Raw genomic sequence first — 13,524 nt, 5'->3', positions numbered from 1 at the left:
AATCAAATTCTGAAAATATGAAAGCTTTGTTGTTTTCACAATTCATTTTTCATAAAAAATGTAAATTACCTTCTAAAATAACAGAGCTATATACATGTGTACAGTCTCATTAAAATGTATTGTTTCCTTCCGAGTTGCTACACTTCTTACCCTCTTATATTCATTACGTAGAATTGAGAACATTGCAGAATGTTAATTTAGAAAACAACAACAAGGAAATATACTCAATTTTAAGGGATTTGTGAATGATTTTTTAAATTAAAGAAACAATTCAACTAAAATTGGATATAGTAAGATTAGTAATTCTGGATTCAGATTTTTTTGTAATATTCCCGTTACTCTATTCTTGATACAGTGCTTGCAACAGATTACCAAATTATTCTCCAGATGTCATTTGTTTTGTTTTTATTTTAGCCATTGATATGCTATGTAAATTCAAATGGCAGCAACATTTATAATGCTTAACATCCTATGTAGGGATAATCACATGATGCATAAAGCCAAAAATGTGTCTGTGTCATTGGCTTTATCTTTATTGAGCAGTCAGTTGAAAGAATCAGTCAGCATCTCCAGATATTTATTGGGCAGAAGAAAACAATTTACAGCTGCTTTATTAAAAGCAATTTTCCTCCAGCCATACTACTTCCATTCCTTAATCACTGATTCTTGAAACAGTACTTGAGCTCATTTTATAGAGTTCCTACATAATCAGTAATTGCTCCTTCCAGTGTCCACGGAAATTTCCATCCTTCCACAGCAGTCACTAAGAAATTCAAATGAGGTTAAGGCATTATTTTCTACTCTGGCCCAGGCTCTGTTTTCTCAAAATGGCCACTGCCTTATCTGTAATTTTAAAAATGCTTGTATTGCATCCCTCTACTGACAGATTCAACATATTTAATTTATCAAATACATCAATTAGGTATGCCACAATAAATCGCCAATGCTCGTCTGGAACTAGTTTCTGCATCTTCACCTTCCAGAAATACAAATCTCATTTCTGAGCTTTAAAAAATAACCAGCTCAAAACTTTTCCCCTTGACATGAATTTTAGAAAAGAAAAAAGAAAAAGTATCTATTTGCACTCAGAACACATCCCCAGTCACAAGTCATATTGAAAATATCTGGAATTGAGTGTTCCGACAATAGAAATAATATAATTTAGCAGTTTTACAGCATTTGACAAGGTTGCGTTATGTTCAGGAAACATTTTTTGTATTGAAATTTACTTTACGAAAGTGGGTGAACAGATTTGACTCTTGTTAAAAGCCCACTTATGATGCCTGTTTTAGAAGATGCACCGTCAGCAAAGAATCAATCACGTCCCACTGGATGTTACAAGAGTGAAAACTTACTCCCTAGCAGCATGTCTGGATTAGTCTGTATAATAAAATACCTCCCTGAAATATCACTAGCATTCAAAGAAACAAGTATAAACTATAACTTCCGCCACTCCAGCAACATCAGTAGGCTCATCAAGAAGACATGAGAATTCCTTTGTGTATCTTCTCAGTCAATTAGGACGGCACCATCCAAAGGCCAATTCATCTATGTGGTGTCTGGCAGTACTACTGGAAGAGCAGAAGCAATTTAATATTGCCTTTTAATCTAAACTTCACAATTAATAATCAGGATATTATCAAACAGCAGACCCAAGACTGAATCTTGGATTATCTCTCCCTTCCTGAGCTGGCAGGATGGGTGCATCTCAGAAGCACACCTGCTGGTCAGTAAAGCACAGGATTAATAGAGCTCCATTTAGCACTCAGAGCTGCAGGATATTTGTAACGACAGGAGAAGGAGTAAAGATTAAGGGGGAAAGGGAGGCTTTTGTGAAAGCACAGGATTGAGCCAAACCACCCCAGCATACAAGACTGATTTTCATGACTGTTCTTCCCAAAAGGCCCCTACCTAGGAAGCTGGGCAGAAGGACTTGTATAAAAAAAAAGGCCGCACAGCAGTTGTGCAGAATTAAGAAAACCTAGCACTGAAGGATGGCAGCCAAAAACAGAGTATGAAAAAACACCCACATCCCATGGTGCAAGCAGCTCCATGTTAACCACTTATTTCAGAATCAACTATGCAGTAAAGGTGCTTATTTAATCTAAGACGATAACAAGGACTAATACCTGAAGATTCTCCAGCATCATTTTATCCAATGCCTGAATGAAGTCCTCGTCCTCTACACAAGGAACATGTTTAAGTCCTCCTCCTTTAATCATTACTTCCTGGTTTAGAAGACAAATATTTTGTTACATTAATTTCAGCAGTAGTGAAGTTCAGGATGGATCCGAATTACTAAGAAAATTACTCTGCTTGCATCTCTGACAAAATTTGTCATGGGTTTAGTTTAAAAAAAATTGCTGAAGGAAAAAAATGTTAGAATGGATTTGCCCAGTTTAGGAATTTTGGTGTTTACTGCTCTAATGCTTACTAACATTGATCACTGCCTAAAAACTGATTATCTGCAATATGTTACAATACAGTTGGCACATTGATTTGTACTTATTTTAGATATCATGACTACAATATATACAAAATAATATTCTCTCCCCATCTGCAACTGCAACTAATTGATTTGGCTGTATTTCTTAGATTGGGAAATTAGAAAGCTTATTCAGAGGGGACTGCCCATAAATATTTGTAAAGCACACACATATAGCAGGTACTACTGTAAATAATAATCATCATCTATTCATGGGACAGCTGATGTAAGGGTGCACTGATGCAATGAGACCCTAGTTAGTTATCTACAGAGAGGCTTTGTGGTTGTTTGGCATATAGTTCTTGAGAACACATTTTAGTCTATGATAATTTTTATTCTTTTTAAGCGGAACAAAATTGTAGACCTAACAATATGAAACAAGACACTCAGCTCAGTGGGGGGCCAACTGGTTCTGCCTCTGCACCACCATCCAGTAAAGCAGCAGCAGAATGTTGCAAGACCAACAACCTCAGTAGTCTCTGCTGAATCTCTTGCATAACATCCTCCTTCCCACTCTCCAACAGCTGAATGACCTCCTTGGGTGCCTTCTCTGGGCTAAAGGCTCTCTTTCATTAATGTCAGAACAGCTGACTAATACTAAGCAAGTGCCATCACCCAAGAGACACTGGCATCAAAGGCCGTCTATATAGGTCCTCATTCTCTATCACACCTGTTTCCGCCTCTGGCAATGCTTCTGCTTGTTTCCATGATCCAAGTGACTGTGTCATTTGGTGCGTCTTTTTGATCTGAATGGAGGTAATCAGAATGTAACACAGCAAATACCTCAATATGCTACTTTTTCAGATGTTACCACAGCACATCTGTTTTGGGGTGATCATTCCCCATCTTACTATTAGACCACACTCCAGGCACACAGCTGGATGACCAGGTTTGATGTGGTTGCTTTCGATAGTGATGTAACAACACACCCCCATCATTTCTTCACTGCTGCTTTTTGTTTGTTTGTCCTGCTTCCTTATTACAATTCTGTGACACGAAGGAGAATCTACTTTACCATGTCAATTTGCTATTAGTTACCTCAATAGCATGTCAAAACTTCCCTTTTTTCTAGCAGTCCACTCAGTGTTTTCACAATGGCTATGCAATCTCTTCCAATGTGAATGAGTATTTTCATGATTACTTGTGACACTTTCACTTTCCTAAGAGTCTTGTAAGTAAAATTGTTTGTATGAATGTCTGTGAAAAGCAAACATTAAGGGGTTGCAAATGTCAAACTGAACTTGTTTTTGTCTGAAAGAACATCTGTGAATATTTTTAGTGTATGTCCCCTAATCTCTAATGAGCATTATCTGCTAAAAATATTCAGTCAAGAAAACTGAGCATGTAAAACCAGTCTCATTATTCAAAAGCAGTGGCACATACTGTGTTCTCTTCATCAGTTTCATTTTCCTTATTGGAGTCTGTGAGGTAATCAGTATTCTCTTCCTCTTCTTCCTCACCCTCCTCATCGTCATTGTCTGAGCACTCCTGAAATAGCATATTTAAAGTTTAAATTTTAATGACATGCTACATTTTAACATAATTTAATGAGAGAAACATTAAGTGCATTCACTATTTACAGCCCCCCTCAGTGCCATGAAATGTTGTATAATCGATTGATTGATCTTTGATCACAACATGCAATGTAGTCTGCTTCGAATGATAATGCCATGCCATCTAGCGACAGTTAGCGATCAGTTTTTGAATACTCATCTTACTGTCACACTAACCCTTGATCTGCCCTATGCCTGGGTCCTCATGTTGTTTCCAAAACTTGTTCTTTATTGAACAAGTTACATTTTCCCCAGTGAGACTGATCTGAAAGCAGACTAATTTTTTATTAGACAAGCTGTTTTATGCAGTGTTGCTGAAGCTGTGTTGGTCCCAGGATATTAGACAGACAAGGTGGGTTAGGTAATATCTTTTACTGGACCAAAAAGAGACACACAAACTTGGAGAGAGAAACGAACTTTGAGCTACATTAAGCCACAGAAGTTAGAATTTTCAAGATCACATATATTAGCATATTGCACACTTGCTTTTGTATTGGCTATATCAATTTGATTCAAAAGATTACTGAAGCAGTAATGAAGACTGACACGATCCCAATGCTTCTTATTATCCATATTACACAGGAAAAATGATGAACAGCACAATGTGCCTCTTGCTTCCTTTAGTTTTGGTCTTTTATATGATAGTTAATGCATCTGCTCCAATAACTGGTATAGGAGATGGTACAAAAATAGCTTTATATTTACAGATTAATAGCTATGCTGAGAGGTAGCATGAGAGGAGGGGAGGAAAGGATAGCTCAGTGGTTGGAGCATTGGCCTGCTAAACCCAGGGTTGTGAGTTCAATCCCTGAGGGGGCCATTTAGGAATCTGGAGCAAAAATTGGGGATTAGCCCTGCTTTGAGCAGGGGGTTGGACTAGATGACCTCCTGAGGTCCCTTCCAACCCTGATATTCTATGATTCTGTTGGGCAGAGCACAGGGTTGTGGACTGAGGACAGCACTGAGTTCTAACCCTTCCTCTGCCACTATTTCCTTGTGGACTGAGGACAGCACTGAGTTCTAACCCTTCCTTTCCACTATTTCCTTGGGAAAGTCTCTTGAATGCTCGGTGTTCACTTTTCCACACATGTAAAATGGGGATATTATTGCCTACCTTCCGAGGGGTGTTGAGGGACATTATTAAGGGCCCTTTTTGCATAACCTGAGCAAATGGATTTTTGTACAGGGACTCTCCATAGAAGCTAGGAGGTAGAATCCTTCCCTCCATGAAGCACAAGCAGAACTGGTAACTCCACAGCACATAGGGTTTAGAATCCCACCTAAACATTCTCTCTACAACTAGGGCCCTGTGCACAGCAGAGCAATGCTGCATCAACTGACTTCGAGGCTTTATGCAGGCCTACCACAAGGTTTAGGCCCGGGTTGGGCAAATTACGGCCCACGGGCCGAATCCGGCCCCTCTGGGCTTTGGATCTGGCCTGCAGGATTGCCACCCCCGCGGTGCAGCAGGCCCCGCTCTGCTCCAGGAAGCGGCCGGCATCACGTCCCTGCAGCCCTGGGGGGAGGAGGGGGCTAGAGGGCTCTGTGCACTGCTCTTGCCTGTGGATACCTCCCTGGAAGCTCCCATTGGCTGGGAATGGGGAACTCCCTGCCCTGAGCCCCCTGCCTGCACTCCAACCGCCTACGGCATCCAAACCCCTCCTGCCCCCCAAACCCCTGCCCTGAGACCCCTCAGGCACTCCTCCCTGCACCACTGCTCTGAGCCCCTTCCCACACTGTGCACCCCCACCCCTTTCCCTGATCCCCCTCATACGCCGCACACCCCTCCTCTGCCCCAACCCCTTGCCCTGAGCCCCTTCCTGCTCACCGCACCCCCTCCCACACCGCACATTCCCTACTGCACTCCAACCCCCTGCCCCAGCCCTACATTCATGGCCCTGCATGCAATTTCCTCACCCAGATGTGGCCCTTGGGCCAAAAAGTTTGCCAACCCCAGTTTAGGCCTTTATGGTTTGCAAAATGCTAAGTATTTTTCCTTCTATGTAAGAATAGTGCAAAACAAGGTAAATGAATGTGATCACCTCTTCCTCTGGCTCATTTACTTCACTTTCATTTCCAGACTGTTCTTCTGTCTCTGCTCCACCTTCCTCCTCCTCTTCCTCTTCTTCCAGATTCTCTCCTTCCGTCATAGAATCTTTTGAATCTTTGTCATTCACAATGCCTGAGAGTTGAAAAATAGGAAGGGATTAGGAATAGAATGTGTTAGACAGGAAGCAATCTTTTGCTGTGGCATCACATTAAAAATACTGCACTGATGTATGACAGTTTGAAAAACCCAACCCTAGTAAATGCTGACTAAAGTATTATGCAGGACTAGTGATTAAGTCTTGAATGATATATGTATTTATAATTGTATAAGGTATTTCTTTCTGAGCAAAATCGTAAGAGAAAATGGTTTCAAAACAACTCAAGAAAGAATTTTTACTGGGAACATTTAGGAATTTCCACAGAACACCGATCAAGTAAAGAAGTGTTACATCTCAAAATATCTTTGAAATTTCTTCAACTCCCCTGTACTACATTTTGAAGGCTACATTAAAATGACACAAACATCTTAGATGCTGTACATAAAATGCCAGATGCTGGATGTTATTGGATCTCTGCAGTGTGATTTTCAGTATTCTGGGAGATTTATCAAGAACTGTACAGACTGTTTAAGAAACACTTCAGAGCATGTAGTGAAAATTCCTACAACCTGTATTAGAAACTCTCAATTCTCAATTTATGGCACTACATCAAACAAAACCACAGTAAACATTTTTGTTGTTACTGTGATTTATTATAAAATGAAACTCAGTACATTTCATAACTCTGGACAAAACATTTAGCCTGTTTATAATAGATTCTTGTAAAACAAACTGTTTTTTGTTTCCCTAGTAAGGTCCTGAGATCCTGCATTTGAGTATGTATGGGCAAATCCTGCACCCTTCCCAAAGCAGTCACCTAATGTCCCTATCATACTGTAGAGAGGAATACTTCAAAGGGTCCCAGCTCATCTTACCATCTTCTCCATTAACAGACTCATTGTCTCCATCCCTGTTAAGTCTACTTTGTCTTCGGTTTTTGTTTTGTATTATTTTGACAAGACAACCAACTCACTAATGCTCCGATTTCTTCATGAAATTATCCTTCAATTTGATCTGTTCTCTTAGTTATATTGTTTCCTTTAAATAATTACAAGTGTATTTTAATTTTGGTTTGAATAATTTTGGATTATCCCAGACCCTGCTACTATGTCACTAAATATTCTGTGATATAATTTCAATTCTCCTTTATGGAATCAGACCCCATTACACATTATCAGATCAGAAAATGCAGCAGGTATATTTCAGCTTACAATTTAGTCTTAGAAATAGTTAAACTATTAATAAAAAACATATGAGAATTGAGTATGGCTCTGAAATATGGAAAAACAAGGTAATTTATTTTTGAAAAAAATCTTGCTAAAGCTAAGCCATCCACTACAAAAATGGACAAGCTTCTAGCACAAAGTACTCTTTCATACATACTTTAAATTTTTTCATTAATCCACAAAACCACTTTATACTCATGGGGATTGTGGTTTGAGCTAGCAGAGAATGATATTGATGCTAGCCTTGCCCAACACAGAAGATTTCAGCCAATGATTTTTCAAAGATACCCTTCAAAACTGATGTAGTCAGTACACAGTACCTTATTCATAGTTTAAACTATATGACCCATACAGTTAGGTTAGTTATTCTGGAGTGCAAAGAAAGAACTAATTTCCATTCTCCAAGAACTTTGAGTAGCTACTTTTGTTTCTTATTACAGCAACCAATGCTTCAATCTACTGCAGCAAGTTTGGGCTCATTTTCATAACTGTGGAAACCTGAGCTGGGGACAAATTTTTGTAGCAAGAGAGATTTTTGCTTCTATGGGCCATCATGAGTGCATTAAATTGGGGCTTCAACACAGACCAACAATGATCAGCTCAGTACAGACTACCCCAAATGCAACTGTATTGGCTATGTCCATGAATCCACTGCAGAAATATTATTCACATTGCTCCTTTAATCATTATCCATGAGTTGTGCTATAAGTCATGAAAAGTTACAAGGAAGCATTTTGAAAATCTGATGGCCAGGCTTTGTTAGAAAGATCTGTGTAGCCTTCAATCTACAGATCACTAGAAAACAAGTGCGGTGCCTTTTCCTTGTTTCAGTTCTATAACTCAAAGTAGACAAATGTTAACCTACTCTAGTTTATTGTATAACATCAATTTGCTGGTCGGCTGTTAGACACTTCACTGATAACAGATTTATTTTAAGTGTCCTAAAACAGGTCATGCAGTAACTTTTGCGATTTTACAGACACATCAGTTTAATAATATAAATCTATACCAGTAGCATGACAACAAAATACTAGGGCTTCAGAGCACTTCTCTACTCAAATGCTTATATTAAACAATGCAATATTTCATACAAGAGGATCCAGTACTCCCTTGAATTAAAAAACAAAACACATTCTTAGGTGAGCTGCTCAGATACAGTCTTAATGGCGGCCATGTGAGGTACTTAGATCAAACTTGGCAATGCTGATGTATACAATTCTTATCTACTAAGATTTTCTAAATGAACAGTGATTTTGGGAACCCCATGTTTTTTTCAGTACCCAACTGGAGACTTTAAAAGGACCTGAGTTTCAGAAAGCGCTGAGCACCCGCAATCAGCCAGGGTCTTTTAAGGGGTCTTGGACAGGGCACCCAATATCATAAGTCACTTTAGAAAATCTGGACCTAAGTCCTGAATAAGACATTTAAATTTGCCAAATCTCAGTAATGCTATTAATACTAGGGTATTGTTTTGTACTTCGTGGAGTTTGACTCAAGTTCTGCTCATGCATACACACTCCCTTCCTGCCAATTCCAGAGGCTCCAAGCTATCAATCTTCCTTTCTAATGATGAACTGGACACAACTCCCCTCAGAACTAATGGACTGATGCTGAATCACAAAGGTATTCTTAAGGAGGACATGAGAGTATGGTCTTTCAGCTGCACTTCAAACCCATACTGGCTGAAGGAGCAAGTATGAAAACCTGGGTTTCCATGGACAGATTACTCAAGAACGGTAACACTTTTAAACAGCACCTGAAGTTTAATGAAAAGAAATATATTTAAAGCTGTTCCAGTTTCAAACCCCAACATCCATTTACATTGGATGAGTTAACAATCAAGGAGAGCAAGAGTTGAGACTGAGGAGTGAGCACTGGAAAAGGTATCTTTAGAGAGAAGAGAACTGTGTAGGGCAGAGGTCGGCAACCTTTCAGAAGTGATGTGCCAAGTCTTCATTTATTCACTTTAATTTAAGGTTTTGCGTGCCAGTCATACATTTTAACATTTTTTAGAAGGTCTCTCTCTATAAGTCTATATATTATATAACTAAACTATTGTTGTATGTCGTATTGTCGTAAAATTAAATTAAAATGCTGATCTTATGCCACCGGTCCGCTCAGCCCGCTGCCAGCCTGGGGTTCCGTTCACCTAGGCCGGGAGCAGGCTGAGCGGGGCCTTTGGCCGGGACCCCGGCTGGCAAGGGGCCAGCAGCCAGAACCCCAGACCGGCAGCCAGCGGTCTGGGGTTCCGTCTGCCGGCTCCTGCCAGCCAGGGTCCTGGCTACTGCCCTGCTCAGCCCGCTGCCGGTCTGGGATCCCAGCCCTGCCCACACAGAGTGGGTACCTACCTTCTCTCTGGTTCTAGCCCATTCTCTTCCTCTCTCTGCACGGAGCTGAGGGTGGGAATGCACTGAGAACAGGGCTGGGGGTGAAGGAGCAGGAGCTAGAATGAGGGAGGGGGCTCAGGGTTGGGGTTTGGGCGTGGAGTGCTTAGCTGGGCAGCTCCCATTTTGTGCGAGGGGTGCACGTAGGAATGTGGTGGGGGGGAAGAGTGCAGGAGCTCCCGTTTGGTGCTCAGGGTGGGGGTGAGAATGTGGGGGGTGCAAGAATCAGGACATGGGGTGTGGGGGGGACTGGGTATGTGTGGAGGGTGCTGGAGGAAAGGCTGGGGATGTGGAGGGGGTGCAAGGGTCAGCGCAGAGGGCTGGGAGGTGTGTATGAGGAGTGCCGGGGTCAGGGCAGAGGGCTGGGGGTATGTGAGGAGGGTGCAGGAGTCAGGGAATGGGGTGTGGGGGATGCAGAAGTCAGGGCAGGGGGTGTGTTAGGAGGGTGCAGGAGTCAGGGCAGGGGGTTGGGGGGAGTGCAGGGGTCAGGGCAGGAGGCTGGGGTGTGTGGGGTCAGGGCAGAGGGTGTGTGAGGGGGGTGCAGGAGTCAGGGCATGGCATGGGGGGCTGGGGGGTGTGAGGAGGGTGCAGGAGTTAGGGCAGGGGGCTGGGAGTGTGTGAGGGGGGTCAGGGCAGGGGGCTAGAGATGTGGGTGTGGGTGCTCCCAGCCCCTTGCCCAGAGCGGCTCACGGCAGGAGGCGATATGCCCTGATTCCACCCCTCTTCCCCAAGGCCCTGTCCCCACCTCTTCTCCGCCTCCTCCCCGGGCAGCTGCGGCTTCTCCCCCTCCCTTGCAAGGGCCGTCAGCTGATGGGTGGCAGGGAGGGAGAGGAGGAGGGGCAGGACCCCAGCACGCTGCGGGGACGGGGGAGCTTGCCTGCCCTGCAGCAGCAGCCGGCAGGAGCAAGCTTCTTCACCCTGCCCCCACGGTGCAGGGGGAGGGGGGCGGAGAAGAGCGGGCTGGGGCAGGCAGGATTTTTAATGGCACACTGCTGCCTGCTGGGGTCCGGCCTGGATTCGGCAGCGGGCTGAGCTGGGGCCGGCAGCTGGGACTTGGCTGGCAGCAGCGTGCCATTAAAAACTGGCACGCATGCCATAGGTTGCCGACCCTTGGCGTAGGGGATACTGGGCCTAAGGAAGGTATGGGCAGAGGTAAAGGGAATGTGATTAGAATGGGAGAAAGGGTGATGAGAGCAAAGAGTACTACTAGTTTTTGCTTCCATATCAGCCTATTTAGAGAGCAGCCAACCCATCCGACCAGTGAAATCCTTTTAACTAGCATCTCCACCACATAAAAAAAACCTGGTAATAACGGTGTGAGAGCAGGTAGCGGCAATCTTCCCTCTATCATACTGATCCAGTGCCAAGCAGAGATGTTAGAGGAGCACTCTACTTGCTCGACTTGCTATCATACGAACAAGAAATATAATAGACGTCCTAGCCACTTGTGATCACTTCAAATCACAAGCCGGTTTTGCTAGAGTAGGACTATTAACCTTTTAGTCTTGATTAAATTTCCATTTTGGCAGTTACAATACACTCTGCTTGCTTAAATTTCTTTCCTACACAGTAATTTCAACTGGACACTATATTCTTCCTCACTACATGTCAAGCTGCTGCACCAAATTGTTAAAAGTTCATTTCCAACCATGTATTGGCTCCTCTTGTATGTGCATGTAAATAATTTGTAAAGTTCTTTCGGATGTCTTATTCTTATATTCATGCCACATATCTAGAGATAGATAGGCATGTGTGTGAAAGTACAAAATATTAACACAGGCTAGAACAGTGTCAAGTAAATAGTATAAAAAAAATCTGTCATATATCCATTTTAATTATCTGGAATCTTTACCGAACCTCAGAAATAAATCCACAGAAATACAAATCTGACAAAATTATTAAAATCGTGTAGGAACAGATTATGATTTGGAGTTTGGTCAGATCCCTCATTAAAACTATTCAAACAAAATATTTTCCAGTGAAAATATTTGCACCTATCATAATAGCTTTCAAAGATATGAACAGAGAAAGAGAGTAGGGTCCAGAAGATTCTTATCTATGTATAGTCATAACAGCAACGGATTAGCAACTATCCTACCATGTGTGTGTTCAACTGGGAACAAAAGATACTGGAAATCCAACACAGTTACTCATCCAATCGCAGCTTTAAAAATAACAACAGTGATCTGCCTGTCTGGTGCCAGAATGAACACAACGGAATGCCATTCCCCAAAACTGGCTCACTCACGCTCCAGGAATAAGGAGATCCCACTACTGTACTGGATGCAACCGATTTACAGAAAATGGTTCAGAGGCTGGAAATTACTTTTACATACAGAAGAAACTGCTGGGCATCTTTGAAAGGAATATATTAAAATGCATCTAATTAGTCATAATTTGCCTTTTTGGGTGAGTTAGAGATCATGAAAGCAGTAGTTTAGATCATGCCATGAGGAAGGGAAAAAATTTCACCTGAAATGGTTTCCATTCCAAATTGTTTTTTTCCTTTCTGATCATCATAACATATATAAGGAAATCAAAGTCTGATATTAATACTAAATTATATTTGAAGAATTTTAATTAAATGAATAGCACAGTGAACAAAATGCAAATTCCTCTTAAAAATAAAATTCAATGCATAATTTCTCCACATATTGACCCTTAAATTAAGGGATTACTTTGAGAACTGAACTGATTTAACTAGAAGTAGTGTGGATCAAGTTCTTGCCTAAAACACTTGCAAGTAAAAAAATCCACAAAAAAGCCTCTAGCAAAACAGGGCTTCCAATTAGAAATTAAAAATTATAAAATAAATCCATTCAACGACTGAATACATTAACAGCCAATGGCACTGCATAAAGATGTTTTTTTTTTTTAAATGCATCACTACCCTAGTGTTTCTAGATCTAAACATTAGGGAGTGTTTGGTCAATTGAGCTGTGGGGTCCCCATGGCTGGGTGTTTGCTCCTGATGCTAACTAATTTCAACACAGATAACTTTGGAGTGTTTCATAAATGTATACCACTGTAGTTGGAAGAAGAACAGGTTTACCTTTTAGTAACTCACAAATGCAGCACTAGTTTCCATATGCTTTTTAAATAAATCAGTCTATGAATCCAGTTTAATAGAAGCATAAAGAGAACAGAAGTAGTGTTTATATTTTGCATAAGTAAGGGAGGCACATTCTCATAGAGTAATTTCCTCCACTGAAAACTGTGAGCCTATTTATGAGCATTCCAAGGAAAACATAAAAGACTCAAGATGTTTGACAGTCAGCTTTCTAGAAATAGAGCTGTGGTCAGTAAACAGAATAGCAAACAGGTTCCCTTGTTTTATTGTAGTTCCAAACTATTCCAATTTGACAAGAATTGCTATTGCCATGCCTAACATAAGAGTAAGTCAACATGTGTCTTGGAAAATACAGGATTATACTGAACCTTTTCAACCCAGGGAATAAAGAATATTGTAACTCCACATGACAACTGTCATTTCTTCCTCTGATGCAGACCACCAGTAGCAATTCCTTGGTGACTTTTATCCTGCAGAACTTTTATGCATCCTGAAGGGAAGGATTTCTTCCAGAAAGCTATCTGTCAACCACTTCCTAAAGTCTCCTTGACTCATTGAAGTCTCTTAAAGAGTGACTTAGTTTGTCTCCAGATCTGCTTGCTACTTGCTAGATATTCCAAAAGTTCAAGCAAAAGTATTTTTTCTACTTTATTTCTGTA

The 13,524-nt window shown here is 41.4% G+C and overlaps 1 protein-coding gene across 5 annotated transcripts in view; it reads right to left on the bottom strand.

The window, feature by feature from the left end:
- UPF2 (UPF2 regulator of nonsense mediated mRNA decay) overlaps positions 1 to 13,524 on the bottom strand; it is a 132,912-nt gene that overhangs the window by 40,960 nt on the left and 78,428 nt on the right. For 4 of the 5 annotated variants that reach the window (XM_073328763.1, XM_073328766.1, XM_073328767.1 and 1 more), the window contains 3 exons: positions 6,081 to 6,220; positions 3,869 to 3,973; positions 2,130 to 2,228 (listed from right to left, as the gene is read on the bottom strand). In XM_073328763.1, the coding sequence (XP_073184864.1) occupies positions 2,130 to 2,228; positions 3,869 to 3,973; positions 6,081 to 6,220 (344 nt within the window). Of the gene's footprint in view, positions 1 to 14; positions 1,572 to 2,129; positions 2,229 to 3,868; positions 3,974 to 6,080; positions 6,221 to 13,524 lie in introns of those variants that run through there. The other variant, XM_073328768.1, reaches the window with a different exon arrangement.

This window comes from Lepidochelys kempii, chromosome 1 (genome assembly GCF_965140265.1).
Source record: "Lepidochelys kempii isolate rLepKem1 chromosome 1, rLepKem1.hap2, whole genome shotgun sequence".
Taxonomy (NCBI): domain Eukaryota; kingdom Metazoa; phylum Chordata; order Testudines; family Cheloniidae; genus Lepidochelys; species Lepidochelys kempii.
The sequence above is the reverse complement of the archived record's forward strand: the minus strand, read 5'-3'. Positions and strand labels throughout refer to the sequence as shown.